The sequence below is a fragment of the Microcebus murinus genome, chromosome 16, assembly GCF_040939455.1.
Source record: "Microcebus murinus isolate Inina chromosome 16, M.murinus_Inina_mat1.0, whole genome shotgun sequence".
Lineage (NCBI taxonomy): Eukaryota > Metazoa > Chordata > Mammalia > Primates > Cheirogaleidae > Microcebus > Microcebus murinus.
This window is the reverse complement of record NC_134119.1, coordinates 33,037,213-33,060,706: the sequence shown is the minus strand read 5'-3', so window position 1 is coordinate 33,060,706 and position 23,494 is coordinate 33,037,213. Positions and strand designations below refer to the sequence as shown.

The 23,494-nt window shown below is 49.2% G+C and overlaps 1 protein-coding gene across 29 annotated transcripts in view; it reads right to left on the bottom strand.

Annotated features, from left to right (window-relative positions):
* Window positions 1-23,494, bottom strand: part of EPB41L1 (erythrocyte membrane protein band 4.1 like 1) — a 128,110-nt gene that overhangs the window by 31,192 nt on the left and 73,424 nt on the right. For 13 of the 29 annotated variants that reach the window (XM_020281984.2, XM_076011076.1, XM_076011080.1 and 10 more), the window contains 13 exons: window positions 22,740-22,930; window positions 21,600-21,764; window positions 19,600-19,704; window positions 18,931-18,973; window positions 16,904-16,979; window positions 13,109-13,327; window positions 10,697-10,784; window positions 9,963-10,115; window positions 8,770-8,867; window positions 8,348-8,523; window positions 5,163-5,311; window positions 4,156-4,191; window positions 1,525-1,707 (listed from right to left, as the gene is read on the bottom strand). In XM_020281984.2, the coding sequence (XP_020137573.1) occupies window positions 1,525-1,707; window positions 4,156-4,191; window positions 5,163-5,311; window positions 8,348-8,523; window positions 8,770-8,867; window positions 9,963-10,115; window positions 10,697-10,784; window positions 13,109-13,327; window positions 16,904-16,979; window positions 18,931-18,973; window positions 19,600-19,704; window positions 21,600-21,764; window positions 22,740-22,916 (1,668 nt within the window). In that variant the 5' untranslated portion in view covers window positions 22,917-22,930. The remainder of the gene's footprint in view (window positions 1-1,524; window positions 1,708-4,155; window positions 4,192-5,162; window positions 5,312-8,347; window positions 8,524-8,769; window positions 8,868-9,962; window positions 10,116-10,696; window positions 10,785-13,108; window positions 13,328-16,903; window positions 16,980-18,930; window positions 18,974-19,599; window positions 19,705-21,599; window positions 21,765-22,739; window positions 22,931-23,494) is intronic. The other 16 variants (XM_076011077.1, XM_076011095.1, XM_076011089.1 and 13 more) reach the window with 3 other exon arrangements.

Below are 23,494 nucleotides of genomic sequence, written 5' to 3'. Positions count from 1 at the left end.
CCAGGCTCTTGATTGTGCCATAGGTGACCACATAAGCCCTTTGTATTTGCAGAGTTTTGTCCTTCTTCCATGGCACCAGCCTTAAAGGCCCCCAAAGCATTCCCTCGTTTTGTGATTCACCAGCCAGGGAGCTACCACAGTAGGTGTCCCTGAGCTTATGCCTCACTAGGCAAAGCCTTTTATCTGGCAGGCTCAGGCCATGGGTAGTTCTAATTCAATCAAATGCTCTGCTAATTAGATCATGGCTATATCACCAATTTTCAAAGCATTAGAGGACAGCACACACACAATTGACTCTATACCTGGTCTTTACATGATTTGGTCTTGCTCCTAGGCAGCTGTGATTTAATGGCAAATACAATAGACTAGGACACAAGAAAATTGGGTTCTGGACACAAGAAAATTGGGTTCTGGCTTCTGTTCTATCAGCTATGACCCTGAACAAGTCCATCCTCATTCTGGGTCTCATTGTCCCTATCTATAAAATGAAGGTTCCAAGGGTCCTTCCAACTTTTAAAGGAGATTCTGGTTCAAAATCAACCTCCTGTGTAGAAGAGTCCCAGTACTTTAAAATGAAACAATAAATAACTCACATTGAGCACTGAGGTACTCTCATCCCTCAACTTGTGTTATCTCATTTGATCCTCATAACATCCCTACGAAGTGGGTGCTTCTATTATCTCTACCTAAGGAGACTCATAGAGCGTAAGTAATAGGCCCAGAGTCATCCAGCTAGCAGGCAGCAGAGCCAGAATTCAAACCCAGGCAGTGTCAGTCTAGACCATAATTGAGTTTGAGACCAGTAAGAAGTAAGTTTTCTCTAGAGAGAAAACACCTAAGTATAAACTGGGGTAAATACGCCAAGATTTAGCAAGGACTAAAAATAATTGCTTGGGAGTTTAAATACAGCAATTCTCCAAATCCTATCTTCATTTCTTTTTCAATTGAGAAAATACCCCATGCTTTCCACTCGGAAAGGCAGGTCATGTGGGATCCTTTTCTGAAGCCTCAGAAGCAGGTCTGATATTTGTGGAGGACCCACTCCCCTCTAGTGGGCCCTGAGGACCCTTCCAGGAGGGATGCCCCTAATCTGTGTTTTCACAATATGCACAAAAGGGTCTGGTTACTGGATAGGGCTACCAGATTCTCTAAGTTTAGTATACATGAGAATCGCCTGGGGCATTTGTTAAATTGCAGATCCCAGGGCTCTAACTCCAAATATCTGATTCAGTTATTGAAACTAAAGCATCCCTTCCCCATTATACTCTGGTTAATGGAAGGGGAGTACACCAAGCTACTATGAGTCTTGAGTTTTACATGCTTCAAGGTGGTTCCTGCGACCCAGGATTCCAAAATTTAGTGAATTTGTCTCCCTCAGCCTAATCCATCACCCTATCTATCCCCACCAGCCCCCAAGCAGCAATGGGGGGGAAGTGTATTGGTGTGGAGGATGAGTGTGAGTTAGTATACAGCAACCACCCAAGTACATCTTTTCCCAAGGCCCTTATTCAGGGTGAGACCTACCTCATTGGCTTTCTCAGGGGTGCCCTTGGGGGATGGGGAGGCGGGTGAGGAGGGCAGCCTACGCTCCCGCTCCCAGTCTCGATCCCGGTGGATGAGTTTGCTGTTGGGTTCTTTCAGGGTCCTCTTGAGCTCATTGATGCTGGCCTGGTGCTTCAGCAAGACGTCCTCTGGCTTGTCTAAGAACTAGGGATGATGGAAAGGACAGCAGTGTTAGGGAAAAAGCTCTGCATGGGGGGGTACAGGGTGCAGGGATGATGGCAACAATGTCACCACTCTCCACCAGCAATGTCCCTGTCTCAATCTCCCAGCAGCCCCACAAGCCAAGCAGGGTGAGGATGATCAACTCCAACAGGCGCACATACTGAGGCACAGAGCACTTAAGAGAGGAGACTTCTAGTCAAGCCACTTTTTCTTCTCCCCTGCCTGGCTCCCCAGACTCTGAACACTCAATGCCCCCAAATCCCACAGGTCTGGGAAAATTCGCTTTGGTGCTGCGAGCCCAGTCTTAGTGATGGAGGTGACTTCCCTCTGGTTACAACCAAGGCATAGCAGGCAGCATCTGTCGAGTGAGAACTCACTAACCCTGTTCACTGGGCTGCTCTGGCTCACTTGCTGGCCTTCTGGATTCTTCCTGGATCCTGGTGCCTACCTTCTGGCTGAGACACAGACCTCAGTCTAGGCCCCTCCTAGCCTAACATGCACAACTGCTCAGGCTCTGTGAAGGCCTAGAGTACAGATCCTCCTCAAGCTCAGGGACATCCAGAAAAATGGGCCATGTTCCCACGCTAGGGACAGGGGCCAGGAAAAGCTTGTGTCCAGCCTTCTCTGCTGTGAGCCACCAGCTTCCCCAACCACCCTAGATCTTCCAGATACCTTTTGGGTATTGACTCACCAACAACAGACAGGGTAAGCTACAGCCAGATAGAGAAACTAGGACACTGTAGGGTTTTCAGGAAGATTAGGAGAATTAGAGACCAAGAAGAAGAGAGGTAAGCCCCAAGGCTGGGCACAAGAATTGAGCCAGGAATAGCTGGAGTCATAGGTGTCCCTCCACCCATTAAACCCGTAAGTCTGAGCTCTAGCCACTGCGGTATGAGAGAGTAATCTTCCTAGCTGAAGTGTGGATGAGCCTTTGTATAGGAGCTGGCTGTGATTTGCCAAAGCTCTTTATCTGCCTGCATCTGGGGCAGAGCGGATAGGTTGGCAGCCCAAGGACCCTTATTTGTAAGGCTGTTTGAGGATTCATGTTAATTTAATTTAGGATAAGAAATGGATAATCTCAGCTTATTAAAGTCACATGAGGTGATTCTTTCTGGAAGAACCACTGGAAGGTAAGCTTACCCTTAGACAACATGTGCATCTTCTGTTGGGCTCATCTCTGCTATCCAAGGATCCACTGTGATTGGCTCCTAAGCTACCTTGGGAAAGAAGCCGATACCACTGGGGCTCCTGCTTTCCCTCTAGATACCTGTCTGTACCTCAGGCATCCCATTCCAAGCTGAGCTGCACTCGGGACAATGTCTGCCTCTGTCTGAGAACGCAAAACTGATGGACTTTGCACAGGGAGTAAGTTTGGGCTGCAATGGGTAGTGAGGCCCAACTTGAGATGTGGCTTGTCATCTTCCATCCCAAACCTGTCCCGCTGGCTCTGCAGGCATGTTGTGCTCCTGAAGGCTACAGGGAGCAGCGGGACCCTGAGATCCTTGAAGGTTAAGGGCCTTGAAGAAACCTAGTCTGAATGCCTTGCTGTGCAGATGGGGAACTGGAGCCTGAGGGGACTGTCCCAAGATCTGCAAAAAGTCAGTGGCAGAACTGGGATTGAAACCTAGATCTCAGGACTCTAAGGCCAGGCTCTTCTTAGGTCCTGGCCTCTGGCCCTTTCTCTCAGCAGCCCAAGGACCCAAGGATAAACCTACTTCTCTTGCAGTTAAGGCTCAGTTGAAGAGTTGGAGACTGGGTGAGAGGGAAGGAGAAGGGGTTAACATAGGAGGACTAAATTGAAGCAACAAATAGGAAGAGGAAGAGGAAAAGGAGGAGAGGTTCTTGGCAGAGATGGAGCAGCAGCAGACCTCACCAGGGAGAAGGTGGAACTGGAGTCTGGGCAGACGTGCTCTGAGGATCCTCCCTCCACACCCCAAGTCCCCCCTCCCACATCTGATTGCCAATACAAGATGAAGTTTGGGTGAGAACACAGGGGACACAGATGAGATGGACCAAACAGTGCTGTGGGGCAGGAGATGAGTCTAAGGAAGGGGTGGGGTGGAAGACAGGCAGAATGAGCTAAATGAAAGCACAGGATGACCTGGAAGGGCTGGTGGACAAAGGTGGGGTGGCTAGCAGGTGAGCAGCAGGCATAGAGGATCAGGTGGTCTGGAGAGGTGGAGCATGAAGCTGGGAGGAGAGTGGGAGGGGTAAGAAGGGAGGAGAGATGGCTGGTTTGGGGGAGAGTCTGAGCAGGAAGCTGGAGACATGAGTTTAACAAGGCTGCGGGAGAGCAAGGGTGACTGGGGAGGGGAATGGCCAGGGAGCAAAGATGAAGCTGAGATGGTGCCACGATGTGCGCTTGAGATGGTGACAAATGAGCTGGGGATGTGAATGGCTAGGTAGGGAGGGACAGGTCCCATGCAGTACCTCCTGCTTGTGTCTCGGCGTGGTTTCCTGCTCCGGCTAGCGGGAGGTGGTAGGAGGGAAAGGATCCAGCAGGGTCAGTAGAGCAAATGGAATAGAGATACCTCGATGGGCTTGGTCCAACAAGGAGCCCAGAGCACTCACACTTGGCCAAGCAGTGGAGGCCAGGGAAGCTGGGTGGGCCACCAGTAAGGCAGTGAGGTAGTCAGAAGAAGGTGCGGGGTGTGAAGCAGTGAGCTGTCCCAAGAAGGCAAAGAAGGGGACTAGAGGCAAAGTGGGCAGGGCCACTTTGGCAGATAGGACGAGTGAATGGGGTTTTATGCTTCTCGCTGTCAGTGGGTATGTGTTCAGGGGCCTGTGTTCACAAGGTGGAACTGCATGACAGACAAAAACATGCTTAACAACTGTGCAGAGGGCAAGCTCTCCCTGGCCTGTGTGTGCATACACCTGTGTGTGTGTGTGTGTGTGTGTGTGTATGTGCTATCTGCACGTCTGTGTGCAGGAATGTAAAGGGGAGGGGTATATATATCAGTCAGTGAGGCTGAGGTTGTGCATTCCTGCATGAGTGTGTACACACAGATACTAGAAGTGTACACATACACCTGAGTGAGGCGTGGGGCAGGGTACCTCATGCTTGTGAGGGACCCTGATGACACCTTCCTCTGGAAAGGAAGGGCGTGGTGCAGATCCAGATCACAGTCAAAGGGGCAAATCAGCAGTGGACAGGAGGAGGCCCATGTCCCCCAGGGGACAGAGGGTCCCTCTGGAAAGGCAGGGCAGAAGGAGGGGAAGAGTATAGGGCAGGCAGTGTGCCTGCCACCCATCCCCACCCCCACCCCAGGGATGTCCAGGTATTGAGCCTGGCCCAGCGCAAGGCTCTGTCCATGATGCACTCCATAGCAGGGGTGCTTGGCCACAGCTAGGGGCAGGTGAAGGCCAAGGCTGAGGCTAGATCTCGGATCAGCCTCCCGATCCCCAGGGCAGAAGGTCTGAGAAAACCAGGCTCCTACCTTCAGCTCCTTGATCTTGGTGGGGGTCCTGACCTCTCCTTCCTCAGCCTCTGACCGCCGCCCCCCAGACTCGCCATCCTCCTCCCGCTTGTCACCATCAGCCCCTGCATCGTGGTTCTCGCTGACCGAGGCTGGGCGGGAGAACTCTGCTGAAGTAGGCAGAGACAGCCAGGTGACCACGTGAGACATCTCCCCAGCACGGATGAGGAGCCAGCCCAGCCACTGCCCAACCATGCCTGGAGTAGAGCCAACTTTTCTATACCCCACTGGTTCCCAGAGGAGTGAAGTAGCCTTCCCCAGGTCATGTGGCTGGTAAGAAACAGAGCTGCCTCTCAGTCCAGGGGCCCCCTCTTGGTTTCTATAGCACTAGAGCCTGGGTTCAAATCTTAAATCCATCTCTTCTTGGCTGTGTGATCTTAGGTAAGTTACATAATCTCTCTGGGCCTTGCTTTCCTCATCTATAAGCAGTGCCTACTTCAGAAAGCTGAGGTGAGGACAAATAGCTAATGAGTGTAAATATTTAGAAAAATATTTAGAAGAGTGGCTGGCACAGAGTGTGCCTTCAATCAATATTGGCCCATAAATGTTGCTCTTTTTGTTGTGGTGGTTGTGGCAGAATACTCACTGGATCACTATTTAGCAACACACAGATGTTATGAGATTGGCTTTTACTAGTGGAAGCTGAAGTTGTAACATTTGCAAATGATTTACCTTCCTTATAAATTAGGGAAAATTCAAGGGGATCTCTTCAATAACATCTTTCTTACCCACAGGCATTCTAAAATACTTTTCTTTCTTTCTTTTTTACAGAGATAGAGTCTCACTCTGTTACCCAGGCTGGAGTAGAGTGGCATCATCATAGCTCACTGCAACCTCAATCTTCTGGGCTCACTCGATCTGCCTGTCTCAACCTCCCAAGTAACTGGGACTACTGGCATGTGCCACCACACCTGGCTAATTTTTCTATTTTTTGTAGAGACAGGGTCTCACTCTCACTCATGCTGGTCTCAAACTCCTGACCTCAAGTGATCCTTCTGCCTTGGCCTCCCAAAGTGCTAAGATTATAGGCATGATAAAACACTTTTCTGAATAGGAAAGGTAGGGGTGGAATTATAGACTGTGCACACCAGGCACTGGACATAACCTGACTATGCCCATGGACTGTGTCTTGGTGGAAAATAGGCTAGAAGACACTGAATTAAAATAACCAGAGCACAGATTATCCTTGGAGTTGGCCTAGATTTTAAAAAAAGAGTAATTATCCTTTCTATTCATATATATTCACTTTGCAAAGTACTCATTTATGCACATATTTCATTTGATTTGCATAATACTCTGTGTTGGTAGCTAGAATGGGAATTATAACCCCCATTTCACGGAGGATAAATTGGGATCTCAAGAGGGGGAAAGGTCCCACTGGTGACCTTTTGGTGAGTCAGGACAAGGACCCAGACCTCCTGGCTTTGAGTCTAGGTTTCTGTTCCTCCCATAATGAGCTTCACCAGCTCTGAGCTAACCTCTGCGGCCTGCCAAAATCTGGCCTTCATTTGCTTCCTGGCATAGAAATGGAAGCTACTGAAGAGAACCAGAAGACAGTACAAATCCTCCTTTCCCTTTGCATAAACCTTCAGTTCTTAGCCCTGTGTCTATACAAGGAGAATAAGAAGCTTCCTTTGCCTCAGACCCCTGCAGAACTATATATCCCTCAAACATAGAAATTCTGAGACAGGTCTCAATTTCATACCCTAGAAAAAGCATCAGACTCTCTTGAGCATCTGGCAAACTCCTAGTAGCCTTCAAAAACCTGCCCAGGTGTCACCCTTTCCACAAAGCCCTTTCTGCTCGTCCCAGATAGAATGAACTCCTCCTTCCTCAAGGCTACTCTGCATTCTGTACCTGCTTCTCCCCTTGCTTAAACCACATTAAATGCTTTGAAACTTACTATTCTCTGAGCTCCTTAAAGGAAAGGGCTGTATTTACTCACTCTAAATATTATACTTGGATAAATACTATACGTAACACAAGGCCTGGCACGCGTATAACACTCAGAAAATATATGTTGAATGGAACTAACTTCCCTGGAGGCCTGCCCCGCTATGTTCTGGGAGTATTCACTGTTCTCCCACCCAAGTCCCTATTTCCCACCTTTAACCTACCCTCTACAAACCTAAAAGCAATAATGATAGGTACCATTTATGAAGGTCCTACTATATGCCATGAATAGTTCTATGTGTTTTTTAGGCATTATTAATTCTCGCTATAACACAGCAAAGCAGTAGTATTTATTTTGCATAAGAGGAAATAGGCTGGAGGGGTTAAATAAGTTGTTCAAGGTCACCCATCCATTCATTCAGATATTTATGGACTACTTCTTGTGTCCATGGAGCAGCTGGTAAGTGTCAAGGTCAAGATTTGAACTCTGGCCTGCCAAACTCTGAATGCCCTCATTGCCCCATGTGGCTTCTGAACATCACCTGCACACTCTAGTGTGTACATCCTGGGGAGAGACTTGGGCCCTGGGAGTGCTGACTTAGTAGGTCTGGGGCAGGGCCTGGCAATCTTCATGTTTAACAATCTCACAGGTGATTCTGATGCAGACATGGTCTCTGGACCACACTTTGAGAAGCCCTGGTCTTCTTGACATAGGACGATGTCCGGTTAGTTCTCATTGATGTTAAGGGCACCCATTGGTCCAACAGAAATGGGGACAGTGGAAAGCACCATATGGATAGCTTGTCAATTAGCCCAGAGCTCAGTGGAACAAAAAGAATGAACAGGAACAACGTTTCAGCCTCCAGGCAGATAATGTATTACCAGCTCCGAAATGTAATCACAAGCACCATTCTCCTGGTATAATGATAATATATGGATTGCTAAACTCCTTGGATGGGGGGGCCTAGAAAACCATATGGTTGAACCTGGGACCCCAAAGGCCATGATTCAGGGAAGTTTTGGGAATCCAGACAGTAGCAGTGTCACATCCTAAGTGGAAGTGAGCTGTAGGTTGGGGATAAACCAACCAAGAGCTGCCAGGTACAGCAGTGGTCTCCAGCTATCATGCCTGGTGCAAATGCACTTGGGATGTGTCTACCACCTTCACTGCTCATTCTGCAGAACCTGGCATGCCCACTCCCTCACTTCCCTCTAAAGACCACTCTTTCCCCCACCTCCAAATTAGGCCATACCTCCATCAAGGCTGCGAGACATGGTGTACCGTTTGCTGGAGGAGCGCTCAAAGAAGGGTGCAGGCCGGTCGATGAGGGCACTGGCCTGGCGGGTCTGTGCCTGTGTCCTCCCACTATACCGGAACTTAGAGCCCATCACCAGGAAGCCCTTGGGTGGAGGCTCAGGGGACACCAGCCTGCAGCAGAGGGAAGAAGGTGAGGAGGGGATACCAGACCTGCATTTGCAGGCCCAAGGTTGGACTACAGCTGGCCTTTCATCCCACTGCCCCACCAACTATGACAACTTGAAGTGGTCCAGGAAGGGAGAGCCATGGGGAAAGGTGGGGTGGCTGCCTTAGAGTCCCCACTAACTCCTCCCACTGCTGCCCTGCATGCACACAGCCTCTGCCTCATCCCCGTCATTTCATCCAGGGCAGGCTCACCGGAAGAATGTGTGATGCTCGATGCAGACCTTCCATAGTCTCTTGGCTGACCGGTGGTTTGGGAGCTTAAAGCCAATAGTGCTTTCAAACTGCTCATACTGGAAAACCAAGAAGGACAGCTTAGAGGCAGGGCCTGGGCCCACTCTCTCACCACTGGCCTATCCTTTCTGAGCCTCTTCTCAGGCACGTGTGACTTTGGCCTGTTCATTCATTGAATCAATAAGCTTAATTGAGCCCTTATTCTGCACCAGGTCCAGTGTTAAACACTAGAGATACCAACTGTGGAGACCAAGACAGAGGATTCTGGGGTGGGGGAGGTCTCAGATAATAAATGAGCAAACAAGAAGCACTTGGGCCATTAAGAACTTGACTTATTCAAGGATCTCAAAGGTGGCCAGAAGAGCTGGAGCATCATGGATATGGGGCAATGTGGCAAGAGATAGTGGGGAGAGGTAGCATATGGCCATGGAAGGAGTTTGGACTTTAGCCCAAGAGCTAAAGAGAGCTCTTCAAAGGTTTAAGCGAAAAGTATGAATGGGGTGGGGGAGTGGGTTTAACATTATCTGATTTACGGGACTTTTAAGATCTCTTTAGCAGCTATGAAAAAAATGGCCTGAAGAGACAATGGAGGCAGGGAGACCAGTGAGAAGGACCCTGTAGAGACAGATGAGAAAAGGTGGCTGTTGGTGGCTGGCGCAGTGGAGAGGAAGAGAAGCACATGGGTTTGCATTGATTATAGAGGTAGAACCAAATGAACTTTCTGATGGGTGAGATGGGAAGGTTGAAGGAAAAAAGAGGTGTGGATGTATGCATGTTTGTCTGTTCATGTGTCGCTGAGTGTGTGGTCATGTGTCTATGTGTGTCTTAGCATGTGTAAATATTTGAGGACTACATATAAGCAAATACATGTACTATATACAGACTATATTCATTTATCTATGAAATCTATATATATGTGACTAACTTCTGTTGAGGCTCTTGTGTGCGTGTGTGTGTGTGTATGTGTGTTTGCATGCACACACCTAAGGTGTGAAGTTTACGTAGAAAGACACAGAAGAGGGATCTCTCCCCACCCAGAACCCCAGCAACCCTGTCTATGTATACTGGGTAGAAAACAATCCATATCCAGCTGCCAGAGTCCACTCTGTTCTAGCCAATGCAGTAAGGAAGAGGGGCTCCCAAGACAGGCTCACCTCCCCCGGCCGGATCTTGATATAGAAGTTACTCCTCTTGTAGGAGATCTTGAGAATCTTGGGCCAGGCGAAGCGATTGATTCTCAGCCGGTCCCGGTAGATAAGCAGGCCATTGGCACAGACACCTAACATGATGTCGATGCCCTCAGAGTCCTGGCACGAGAAGGGAGCATGAATGGGAAGCATGGGGTCCACATCTGGGGGCAGCCTGCCACCCATCCCCAAAACCCTCTCCCTGAGTCCTGCTTGTAATAAGCTCTCAGGGACAGAATTAGAGCCTTCACGCTAGAGTCCCACTGACAGATCCCTTTCATAATCATTCAGTCATTCACTTATCCACTTAGCTTTTTATTCACCAATTCACTTGTTCAATCACATGCTCTGTCAGTCACTCAATCGTTCATTCGTCCAGCAAACATTTAGTGGTACATACTCAATGCTAGGCCATGTGCTATGTGCTAGGGATACAGAAATACACTAAGGTCTGTGTCTCTTCCTCATGACACTCCCAATCTAGTAGTGGCACAAACAGGTTCACAAAGAAATATAATATAAAGAGAAAATGATAAAGATCATGGGAAAATAAAAGGTTATGGACCTATGAGAAATGAGAATAGAAAAGGTTTCAAATTGTAGGTAACACAGCATCTGGCACATCAAGCCCTCTGGAAGGCCTGACAGTTCACCAGGGGACACCACCCGGACATGAAGAGAACCCTTGGACCTGGTGGTACCTTGGCATGGTGCAGATCTACTCCATACATGGAAAGCTTCTTGGCGTTCTCTAGGAAGTGGATTTCTGCTTCTCCTGGGGTCATGCCCCTGAGGGAAAGAAAGTGATCAGAGGTGGCCATGGTAGTCTGAGTCCTGCTGGCTCAAGGTGACCACCATCAGAAGTCATCATCTTAGGAGGCAAATGTGCTGGAGTGGGCACATGGCTGAGCCTCACCCAATTCTTTCCCCTCTGTCCTCAGGGCAGGATGGCACATCCCCAGGTTCCCAGCTTCAGTCCACCCAACCCCCACCTTCTGCCAAAGCTTAAGTCCAGTCTCGTTTTCTTCAGGAAGCATGCAAGGGCTGAGCTGGGAGTCAGGATTTCTGTCTCATTCTGCTGCTGAGTTAAGTGTGAGTTATAAATTCTGCTTCTCCATCAATGTGAAACCATTGTTGAAGACATTGTTCATTATAATCACCCAGGGGCTCCTAAATTATTACTCATGTACGATATTTCTCTCAAAATTTAGTATCAGAAGCCACTTAATCTCTCCTGAGGAACAGGTGCACATTCTCCTTCTGAAAAGAAGAGTTATGTAATTAATCAAGTTCCTTCTTTGCTTTAGCTGCCAGAAAACCTGGAAGACATTTTATACTTAGCTACATTGAGTACTATGTGCTGGTTACTGTTCCAAGCACTTTACATGTATAAACTCACTGAATCCTTGTAACAACTCTGTAAGGTAGGAATTATTATTACTCTCATTTGACAGATGAGAAAACTGGCACAGATAGGTTGAATAACTTGACAAGGGCACAATGCTATTAAGTAGAAGAATCATGATTTTAATCTAGACAATGCGGCTCAGGAGTTTGTGCTCCTAACCACTTAACTACGTCTGTCTTTTATATCCTCTGGGCCTCAGTTTCCTCTGCCCTATCTACCTCTGGGCTGCCATGTGGGAGACCTGGACCCTAGATGTCAATGTGCTTTAGGTCCAAAGAGCTGTAGGAAGAGCCATTGGTATTTTTCCAGCACATATGGATCTGAATCTCTCTCTCTCAATTATTTTGACTCTCGAAAATCCTAAGACATCTTGCTATCTAGGACAGGGATGACAAATAGATGACAGATAGTTCACCACTCCCTATTCCTATGCCAGGTGGACACTGCTAACCAGTTGTAGGGTACCAGTATCCTGCCCGACACGATACCATTGCAGTCATCACTAACCAGGCAGAGTTGGTGTATGAGTCTCTGAGAGACAGCATTTGCCACCTTGACCTAGCAATCATCACACCACAGCAAGGTCTTCCCCACGATCCCTCCACATCTGGTCCTAGCCCTCCTCTCCAGATGCAGTCCATAGGACACAACTGTCCATCCTCAATAATAATGAGATATTACCATACTCCTCACAGGCACAGCCCTTTATAGTTTACAATGCACTTTCACAGAATTCATCACATTGAGTTCCTATAACAACCCTGGACTTGGAGCCCAAAGCTTCCAGCTTAAAACCACCCTAGGGATCATTTAGTTCCAGGGGCTCCTCTCCAGGGGAACCCACACAGCAGGCGATGGCAAAGGTGAGCATTTGAGTTGTTACAATGACTGAGAAGGTGTTATGGGCATTCACAGCATGGGGCCCAGGGATGCCAAACATCCTGCACAATGAATTCTCCTGCCCCAAATACCAATAGTTGAGAAAAACTGATAATCTAAGTCCGTGCATATACAGGTGAAAATGGGGCTCAGACAGGTTAAATAATCAGTCTGCAACCACACGTTTAATAAATTATTTTCCAATTCCTGGAATAAGGTGCTTTCCACTGCACAATCAATTATTCAACCCTTCAATTCACAAATAGCAACACTAATAGCCAACAGGTGGTGTGTCTTTAACACGTGTCATTTAGTCCTCCCACAATCCTACAAGGTCGGTTTAATAGCAACCACTTTGAACAGAGGAGGAAACCAAAGCATAGAGAAGTAAAATGACCTGCCCAAGATCCCCTGGTTAGAAACTGGCAGTCAGAATATGAACCCAAGCAGACTAGCTTTTGAGTCCAAACTTTTGAACTCTAGACAAGATCTAGCCATCAGGACACTTACCCAGAGACACAGAGTAGTGACTGTTATCTCTAGCTGGGAGATAAAGAAACTGATTTTCAGAGGCCAAGGATAGGTAATTATCACACCCATATAGGAGCTTAAGAAACTGGGGCCCCAAGAGGTCATTTAGGGTCACACAGCTACCCACTATCATTCCTATCTGCAGAGATGATTTGCTCTGAGACACACTTTAAAGGCAGAGCCAGGTGGGGTATGTATGGCATGGCATCCAGGGACCTAGCATATTCAGGCCTGCCAGGGAGGCTCCAGCCAACCAGCTAGAGTCAAGGAAGGCCCTGGGCAGCGACCCTCTCACCTGTATGTTTTGTGTAGCTCCATGATCCTTTCCTCCAGCTCCCGGGTCTGGTTAGGGGCGAAGCGGAGCTCGCTGACATAGTTGCCCACATGCTCCTCAGCATCATAGTCACCTAGCTCAGCCTGCACAGCATAGGAGCCCAGCAGGGCATGCGTGACAAAAGAGCAGGGCAGCCGGCCCGTGATGATGTCTGCCCGCAGCTGCAGGCACAGGTAGTATCTAGAAATGGGGGAGAGCAGTTGTGGGCATGGGGTCCCACTCCTCCCTAGATACCCCGAGCACAGCTGGTCCATTGGAACCACATGAATCAACACACAGCTCGGTAGAAAACAATGTTCGTAGACATTGGCATTTCATACATGGACGATTTGAGTGGGTTCTATGAGATGGTTTTATAACATTTCACGTGTGACATTTTTTGTTTTATTTCTAAATTTGAGAGGTTTTTTTTCCTACTATGAGAGCATTTTCAATTTCAAACTCATTCTCAAGCCAATGAAGATCACTTTGCTGGTTTAACAATTAAAAAAAGTAGGCCGGGCACAGTGGCTCACGCCTGTAATCCTGGCACTCTGGGAGGCTAAGGTGGGCGGATTGCTCGAGGTCAGGAGTTCAAAACCAGCCTAAGCAAGAGCGAGATACTGTCTCTACCATAAATAGAAAGAAATTAATTGGCCAACTAATCTATATAGAAAAAATTAGCCAGGAGTCCCAGCTACTTGGGAGGCTGAGGCAGAAGGATTGCTTGAGTCCAGGAGTTTGAGGTTGCTGTGAGCTAGGCTGACGCCACGGCACTCACTCTAGCCTGGGCAACAAAGCAAGACTCTGTCTCAAAAAAAAAAAAAAAGTCATATAGTTTTTTGTTGTTGTTGTTGTTTTTTGAGACAGAGTCTCACTCTGTTGCCCATGCTAGAGTGAGTGCTGTGGTGTCAGCCCAGCTCATAGCAACCTCAAACTCTTGGACTCAAGCAATCCTTCTGCCTCAGCCTCCCGAGTAGCTGGGACTACAGGCATGCGCCACCATGCTCCGCTAATTTTTTCTATATATTTTTAGTTGTCCAGCTAATTTCTTTCTTTTTTTTTTTTTAGTAGAGACGGGGTCTCACTCTTGCTCAGGCTGGTCTCGAACTCCTGAGCTCAAACGATCTGCCCGCTTTGGCCTCCCAGAGTGCTAGGATTATAGGCATGAGCCACCACACCTGGCCAATGTAGTTTTAATTATAGAATATTCTGTATACATATTGTGGAAAAAACACAAACTTTAGAGGTGACTCTAAATTTCTTCTGGGTGCCCATTCTCATTCCTAATCTCCTCCTCCAGAGGTCACCACAATTATTGTGTAATGTTCTAGACATTTCTTCTCCCTGGACATAAGGAAATGAATGTGCCTTTGATGTATGGGTGTTTTTAACATGCACATTGTACCAAATGCTACATCTGATTCTACAGCTCGCTTTTTCATACCAAACTCCATGCCTTAGAGCCTTTCCCATGTCAGCACATGCAACTCTACCCCATTCATTTTAACTTCCACATCGTATTCCACATCCCAGATGAACCTGCTCACCAATGCTTTCTCAAAACTTTCTTATTTTGCCTCTGGCACTAAGTGAATTGTCTAAAATCAATTTGGCTTAAAGAAACATTTCCAACCACCAGGCCATGATTTTTTATAACTTTTATACACACTTGGATTACTTTATAATTTTAGAGCCATTTAAAACCATTTTTATTGCTATTTTTTTTTTTTTGGTATATTAAAAAAATGTTTTGGGTTGTTTTCAGCCAGTGATGCTCCCTGTGCATTTTTGTTGTGTTCCACCATTTTTTTTTTCAATTGCCTATTTCTTTTCCTTTTAAGTGGCTTTTACTTAGTACAATTTTTACTGCTCTGTGACATTATTTTTTGGTCAGAAGTGAAGCCCTGGCAAAAAGTACATGTAGCCTCAGTGTGTGCTCAGGGCCAAGGTGCAGGCTCAGAATCAGCAGCAGCTCAGACGTCACAGCTACCGAGTATGGGCTTATGGGTATTGTGTTCAGAAGTCTAAAAATTCAAAAATCACTGCCAAATACTCTGACCAATCTTTCATTTCAATCAATTTGTCATTTTGACCAGTTTATTTCGGGCCTAACTATTTTTGACTAAGTCAGCTGCTACTACCATCCCTTCTCTGGGGGCCATCTGTGCTGGGCAGGGCTAATTTCCCTCCTGGTATCCCTAGATACCCAGTGCTCAGTGTCTGGCACAAAGGGGGAGGCACCAGTGGGCAAGACCAGAGGGCTGGGGGCTGTGCTGGCCTAAATCGCTCAGTCCTTGTGGGAATGGAGTTTCAGATCCTGCTGCTGCCATGTTGGCCCCAAGCTGACCCCAGGGCTCAACACAGGGCTAATGAGGCCAAGGCCTGGGGCCTGATCTATTCCAGGAACATCTGTCTTATTTCCCAAGGCCAGAGTCAGCATCCTGACCTTGGTCCGCTGCTTGTCAAACGGGCAGCCAACATTAAGGAGGGACCTAATAGGAGAGAGGTTGGCTTAGTCACCCCTCCCCTGCTATCAGAGAACTTCAAGCCCACATCTTATTGTTGATGGTATAGGGCCTACCACCTGGAAGACATGGCCCCAGGAGATCATGAAGTGAGACTATCTCTTTGAAGGAGCTCAGATAAAGAGAAGGGCCTCCCCCTAATTCTGGTTTCCAGAGGCAGGATGAGCCCCGTGGAAGCTTCCATCTTAAAGGATGCTTTGCAACCCATTCCATTTGCAAGCTGTGTTATCTATAGACCCCGTGGCACAACAACACTGCATACACAATCCCTGTTCATCACGGAAGCCCAGGCTTGCCTCCCTGGGGGGTCACAAGCCTCATTTGACCATCACATGTCTGACATGTGCACTGAGCAGCAAGCAGCACCAAAGTCCCACGTGCAACACTGTGTTCTATTCCCTCCATATCCCCAGCACTGCAAACTGGTGGGCCACTCAGCACCTACCTGACTTCATGTGTGTTTGGTGTGTCCCACCCAGAGATGGCCCGCACTGTTTTTAAAGTTTGCAATAGTTGCCAACACTTAAAAATTGTGGTTTTCACTCTCAAATCTCTAGCTTCACTTTAACAATCAGGCTGAATTCCCATGTGACAGTGATGGCCTGCAGCTGAATGGCAACTTTTCAGATGGCTTTTGTCCCCTTACAGGGGGCCCCCAGTTCCCTGTGATGCCTCCTCCTCTGAAGTCCAGGGTCAGCTGTTATTGACCGCTGTGTCTATGTCACTGTTTTTCTTGCACTGAGTCTGCTTCCTTTGTTTTTTTTTTTTCTTTTTTTTCTTTTTTTTTGAGACAGAGTCTCGCTTTGTTGCCTAGGCTAGAGTGAGTGCCGTGGCATCAGCCTAGCTCACAGCAACCTCAAACTCCTGGGCTCAAGCAATCCTTCTGCCTCAGCCTCCCAAGTGGCTGGGACTACAGGCATGCGCCACCATGCCCGGCTAATTTTTTCTATATATATTAGTTGGCCAATTAATTTCTTTCTATTTATAGTAGAGACGGGGTCTCGCTCTTGCTCAGGCTGGTTTCGAACTCCTGACCTCGAGCAATCCGCCCGCCTCGGCCTCCCAGAGAGCTAGGATTACAGGCGTGAGCCACCGCGCCCGGCCTGCTTCCTTTGTTGATGCTGTTTGTCTGACCTCGGCATCAGCATTTGCAACTGCTGTCATATACGGCCTGTGTCCCCCAGGGCCAGGTGCCCTCATCCACAGCCCCGCACACCAGCATGCCTGCTCCTCCCTCCACAGCCCTTACCTTGTGATGTCTTCCGTCAGCTGGGCAGGGTCAGGGGGGTAGAACTTGACTGTGAAGGCAAAATTCCAGGGGCTGCCTGAGAGGAGAAGATGGGAGAGATCAGAGAGAACCCATCATCCCCAAAATGGCCCAAACTGGTCATCTAACCCCAAATCCCAGGCTCCTGACCACAATGACTCCTAGGAAAAAATAGCCTCAAAGGGAAACAATCCCTGTCTTAGGAATAATGATAGTAATAATAAAATGATAATAGCTAATACATACCGGGCCCTACTGTGTACAGGCACCATTCTAGGTGCTGTACATGTAATAACTCATTTAATCCTCATAACAATCCTAAATATAGGTACTATCATTACCCTACTTTACAGATGAGGAAACTGAGGCACATAACAGTTAAATAACACAAGAAATAGTGACAGAGTCAGGATTCAAACCCAGGCAGTCTGGCCCCAGGGTCTATCTGTTTAACCATCACTCCAGACCACTTCAGGGAAGCAAGAAAAAGTTACTGGGCACCTGGGTACTGTCCATACATATGCCATTTAACTGTCACTGCCCACCTCATGAGGCAGGAATTACTAATCCACTTGCCAAAGAGAAGCAGAGCCCCAAGGAGGTGGAGGACTTGCCCCATGTGATGAGCACTGAGGCTTGGTGGGAGATACACCCTATTCTGAACCCCAAGACTCAAGGACTCATGGTGCCACCTTCAGAAGGCTGAGGGGCTGTGACAAACAGAAGAAAGGGGGCAAAAATTTTCCAACCAGGGCCCCAGAAGGCAGGACTAGGATGAACAACTGGAAGTTACAGGGACTGTGGCTTTGCTGGAGAAAGCACTTGCCAAGGCTCGAGACTATTCCTTGATGACTTGAGGTGGACGCAAGAAGCAACCATCCACCATGCCTGGGCCATGTCAGCAGGCTGCAGACAAGCTCTAAGGATGGATGCCAAGACCTGACTATTTGGTCCAGCCATCTATCTTTCCCAAGCTCCTGGTCCTTAGCAAACACTGCACACTTGGTTGCCTGTATATGTTCTAATTCCCTCAGGCATGAGAGGCAGGTGCCCAGCCAGACTGGGGCTTCTGGGGGACAGCATAAAGCCCAGGCCTTAGGACCGCATCAGCACCCAGAGGAGCTTGCTCTGTATGCCTGCCTCTTTGTCTCCAACTAACAGGAGGCTACAGGAAGAATTCCTGGAGCCCCCTCCTGCACAGTCAGCTGGCTTCCCTGGGCCCAGCTGCCTGCTGTCATGGTAACAGGCTCAGCTACAGCCTTCTAGCCAGGGGACCAGGGATTCCAGGAGAGACTAACCACAGCCAAGGAGGAGGGGCGCTGGGTGGAGGGATCTCTGCCTCTGGGCTCCAGGTCTCCAACGATTCATGCTGCCTTGCTGAAGCTACCTACCAACCCCTTCTGCCATTTGAAAGCTGCCCCGCCCCTCTCAATATGCCTTTTCTCTCTGGGCCAGAAAGGACAGGCTGTTGGCCTGCTCATCTGCCTTCACCCCAGGCCTTGTAAAGAACACAGGATGGTGTTGGAAGACCAAGGTTCAAGACCTGGCTTAGACAATACTTGGCTCTGTGACCGTGGGTAATAACTGACTCTCTCTAGGCCTCTGAGGAAAGGGTCATTGTTCACTGAAGTCTGCACCAGCCCTGGACAGGAAGGTGGCTGTTTCCAGGCCATCTGCTTATCTTCTGTCCTAGATGACTCTGAAGGTCCCTTCTAGGGCTGACATCCTGAATACATTTATGATTCCTCTATTAACTTGCTATACAACTCTGCATGGTCCTTTCCCTTTTCTGGGCCTCAGACTGGTCATCTATACAACAATGGTCAATGGTCACTTCAGTCCTGGCCTCCCCCAAAGTCTGCCATGCCCAGTGAATGAACTCATGGGTCTGAATGCACTTTCCTAAGTAGGAGGGAGCAGGACAACTGGGACCCTTGTAACCTGGGGCCCTTGTAACCTGAAGCCCCGCCTCCCTTCCACCACATTCCCAACCACAGCCAGACACTCACTCCGGATCTGCTTCTTGATTTCCTTGGAGGGGTCCAGCCAGTTCTAAAAGAAATGACAGAGATCTTTAGGGGGAAGATGGAAGAGAGAACCTGGATCGGGCTGGGAGAGAGAAATATCCTGACACATCTGTTGACAGCCCCTAGCAGGGAACACCCTTCCTTAGCTGAACTTTCTGGTCCCTTTTCCTTAAGATTGGGAGGCGAGGGGCATGAGGCCTGGATTCACCACCAGGCCTGGGACCCAGTGCCCTGGAGCTGGCATTGCCCTGGGACTGCCATGGTGACTAGGTAATGAAGCCATATTGGGACTGGCAGGAAAGAGGAAACTTAGACAGGAGGCTCCCAGGGATAGGGAAGAAGTGATGGCAGGGAGTGCCTCAGTTCCCCCAGACAACTCAAGCAGTCACACCAGGGCTGTCCAAATACCTGTCTGGGGGCAACCTGTGGGTCACAAAGAAATGAATGAGGGTGAGGGGTGGAGGGAGAGAAACGAGAGAGTGGATAAGGCTGGCTGAGCCTTGGGGACATGCAAACAGTAGGTGCCTAATGGATATGTGAGAACTGATGGAAGCCATGGGATGGGGCCAGGATTATGGGGACCTAAGAGAAGAGATTTATACCTCCCAGCAGGGCCAACCCCTGCCTAGCCCTGCTCCCCAGCCCAGGTACCTTTTGGCTGTCCGCATCACAGAAGGTCAGGCCAAAGTAGTCCTTTTCCAGGAGGTTGAGGTGCTCACAGACCAGGTCAAATAGTACCTGGCCCCGGCCATGTTTCTAAAGAGGAAAGCAGAGCTTCTATGAGGCTGGAACGCACCCTAGAGTGGGGCTGGAGACACCCAAGGCTCCACTAGGATAACTCAAAACCCCCCAAGGGCCGTTCAGCATCTAACCAGCAATGTGGCACTCCTGCCACCCCACCTAGCTCTGCTCTGAGTCCTAAGGGATCCTGGGGGTGACACCAATGCCCAGTGCCTCAACACCTGTCTTCCAAATTCTGCTGGGGTCTTTCTGGCCCTTGAACTTGCTTGGAGAGAAGTTGAAATGGGGGTGTCAGGAGTGACTGATTTATCCTTCCTTTATAGGATTAAGAGAAGGAGGCTAACTTGGACCCAAGGAATAGAAAACCCAAAGTCCTAAGCTTGGGAGGAAAACAAGAGGTCCCTGAAATATATGAGAAGTGGGCAGGGGCAGAAGGGGAGGGCCAAGGACTCAAGGTCAGAGTGTGACTCTCATTCCCTGGGCCCTCCCCTTAACTGAGAGAAACCCAGGGTACCACAGGCTGGAGTGCCACCTCCTACCCCACAGCAAGTGCGGTTTTACAGAGGCTCATGGGGCCTCCATTAGCTTCCGATGCACCCACTCCCACACAGCTAGCCTTGGGGCCTCTCTGAACCACCATCCAGGCCTGAGGATTCAGAACGATGAAGCCCAGAACCTGGCTGGGCACTCCAAACCCCAGGTGTGAACTTGGGCACCAAGAAAGAGACCACAGGGCAGAGGGAACATGAGGCAGTCACCACCAAAGAGGTAGGGACTCCAAGGAAAGGGTGAGATCCCTTTAAGGTCTGGAACCAAGCCTGACAAGGAATTCCCGAGCCTGGACGAGTTCACCGGGGAGAATGGCCCTGGCCTCAGCCAAGCCCTTCATGCCCGTCTGGGGCAGGCTTCAACAGCATGTGGGGGCCCATGAGGGTAGGAGAGTAGAAAATAGCCCATTCTTTTATCTTAGGAGCAGGGAAGGTGTCCATCCTGAAACCTTTCTATAAAGGAAATACACATAAAAACAAAACAAAGCAAAACAAGACCCCGCAGAGAAGAGGGACTCAGCCTTCCAGGGCTCAGAAGTAAGTCACATCCCTTCAAACTAGGGTATGGAAGAGAGAGGAAGGTGGATCCTACAATCTCTATAGTAAAGCCACCCTCTGAACTCTTCCATACGTGTGAAGAAGGGCCAGGAATAGTGCCTAGACAGGGGTAGAACCCTGAAGGGCTCACAGAGGGGACAAGTGAGTGCTCAGAATTAGGGTGTGAGTCTGGGCTTATACAAGAAAGGGAGACACTAAATGTGGGGCCAGCAGGGCCAACCCCAGAGAGTGGGCATCTGCTGTGCCACTGCTGTGGGGCAGGGCCATCCACAATGGCTTCTACGCAGCCTGGATGGGAACATCCTTCCAATGGGCCATTCCTTGTGACTAACACACTTACCATAGATCCCTCAGGTTACTCGTTTGTCTTGGAGACTGGAGGTGGTACCCTCAAGTATTTATAAGGAAGGCGGATCCCTTTCTCCACCCAATAAATACATAAAAATGATTCTAGTTTAAACATCAGTGTCTCTTGGGTTAGAGAGGAGAGCCCAGTTCCTAGGCCTACTGGGCTGCAGATCAGCCCTTAGACTGTGGTGTCCTTGCCAAGGTACAGTCACCCTGAGACAGCTTTTCTTGGTGCCAGCCCTGTACCTTGTCTAATTCTATTTGCAATCATAACCACCTTCTCTGGGTCTCAGTGCCACCATCTGTACAAAGGAAAGCCAGGGTCAGGTCATCTCTCTGGATGCTGCAGTCAGTACAGGACTCCTGTGGTTTGGGCCAGGCTGGGTACTCATGGGAGCCTGCCCTGGCTCTGACAGCGACTGGGGATGGGGCATATGGTGCTAGGTGCTCCCCTACCTCCACCTCACACTCATACTCGGAGGCATCAAGCAGAGTGACTCGGCAGATGGCACTCTTGTATTTCTTGGCAATCTTCTGGGGTGATTTCTGGGCCTTGCTGGGCGTGGTCCTCTCTGACAGGCCATCAGCCTCACTGTAGTCCTTCTCCTCCATGTCTAGGCTCTGCAGGTCCAACCAAGGGAAGAGTCTGGTCAGTGAGCTTGAAACCGTGGCCTTTCATATATAGGAGAAGCAATAAGGAGACAGCTAGGGCCCAGACAGATCCCAAAATGAGAGTCACTCCCCTTGTAGGCCCAGGAGGTGACCAGGGTCTATGGTTGGTGTATATAGGAAGAGAGCCAGAGCTCCCGTATGCAATGGGGTAGACTCACATGAGGGTTCAACTTCTTTCCTGCAGGCTACTGCTGTCATAGACAGCCTCTGCAGGTAGAGGCACCCCACAAAACCAAACCAGTGGCCAGAGCTGCCCTGTCTCCCTAGGGCAATGCATGAGTCATCAGGGCATCCATCTGGTCTCCTCCTGTGTGTCTGTCACTGGATCTAGCAGGAGGCTGCAAGCTGTGGACTCATTTAAAGGAGGGCTGGGAGGCCAGAGCCCATCCACTAGTCCTAACTCTGCCACTGACTCCCTCGATGAACTTGGCCAAGTCCCCACCCTCTCTGGGCCTGTTGTGAATTAAGGAAGGTGTGGGTTAGATGGCTAGGTGAGCCCCTTATAGCTTTAAAGTGGTGAGTTTTGCTCTGAGGTCACACTGGGCTTGCTAATCTAGAATGAACAGGTTTAAGGGGTAGGAAAATAAACTGAAAGAACATGGGCTTCAAAATCAGACCTGGATTTGACCCCACCTCTATCACTTTATGGCAATCTGACTGTGGGTAACTCACTTTATGCTGCTGAGCCTCAGTTTCTCCAAGTGTAAAATAGGCAGGGGGGGGTGTTAATAGTTACCCTCTTCAGTTTGGGTGAATTAAATATAACAATGACCACAATGCTCCCAGTATAGTGCTCAGCATGTAACAGGTCACTTACTGAATCTTAGATTCCTTCTTTCCTACCCCCTGAGAAAATACCAGGGCCCTAAGAACTAGACTTGGAGAACTAAGCAGGAAAAGGGACGCTCATGCTCGAGCACACACCTGTTCAGCAGGCCGAGTGTCCTGCTGGGGCGGATGCTTCTCATTGGAGTTGGCCTCCAGGTGGCCGTGGCCTGCAGGGGTCACAGGGGTGGTCACAGCAGCAGCGGCCTCAGGCTGCTGTGGGGCCTCCTCCTGTGCCTTCTTCACCTCAGAATCAGGGCCTGTCTCTGTTGTCATGGTGACCAGCACGCCTGCATTGGCATGAAGGAGAACATGTGACGAACAGGGACAGCAACCGTGTGACAGAGGAAGAGGGGCAGGAACCACATGCGGAGAGAGACAGATGGAGAAGAATGGACAAAAAGCCACAGAGAGAAGGAAGGAGGGAGGGAGGGAGGGACAGAGGAAGTGGGGATGGGGAGAGTCATGGGAAGTGAGGGGTTGGTGGCTGAGGTCACAGGCATCCCTCCCACCCTGTGTTCACAGCCCCTTGGCCCTTCCTCAGGATGATGAGAGTCTCTCCAGGGAGCCCTGCTCTGCCAGGAACATAGGGGACAATCAGTGACCACCTCCAGGCATAGCCCCTGCTAGGCTGGCTCTCCAGCCACATCACCTGGCACTTGGCAGCCCCTCAATAAATGCTGGATGCACTGAATACAACCAAAGAGCCCTGGGTTCCAGGCTCTTCTGGTGCTGAATTTGGGCAAGCCTCTTCATGCCCCAAGCTTCAATTACTCCTGCCTGCTAACTTCATAGGGATGTTATCAGGATGGATCCAAAGGAAGAATGACAGGAAGGCACATTTTATTTTTATT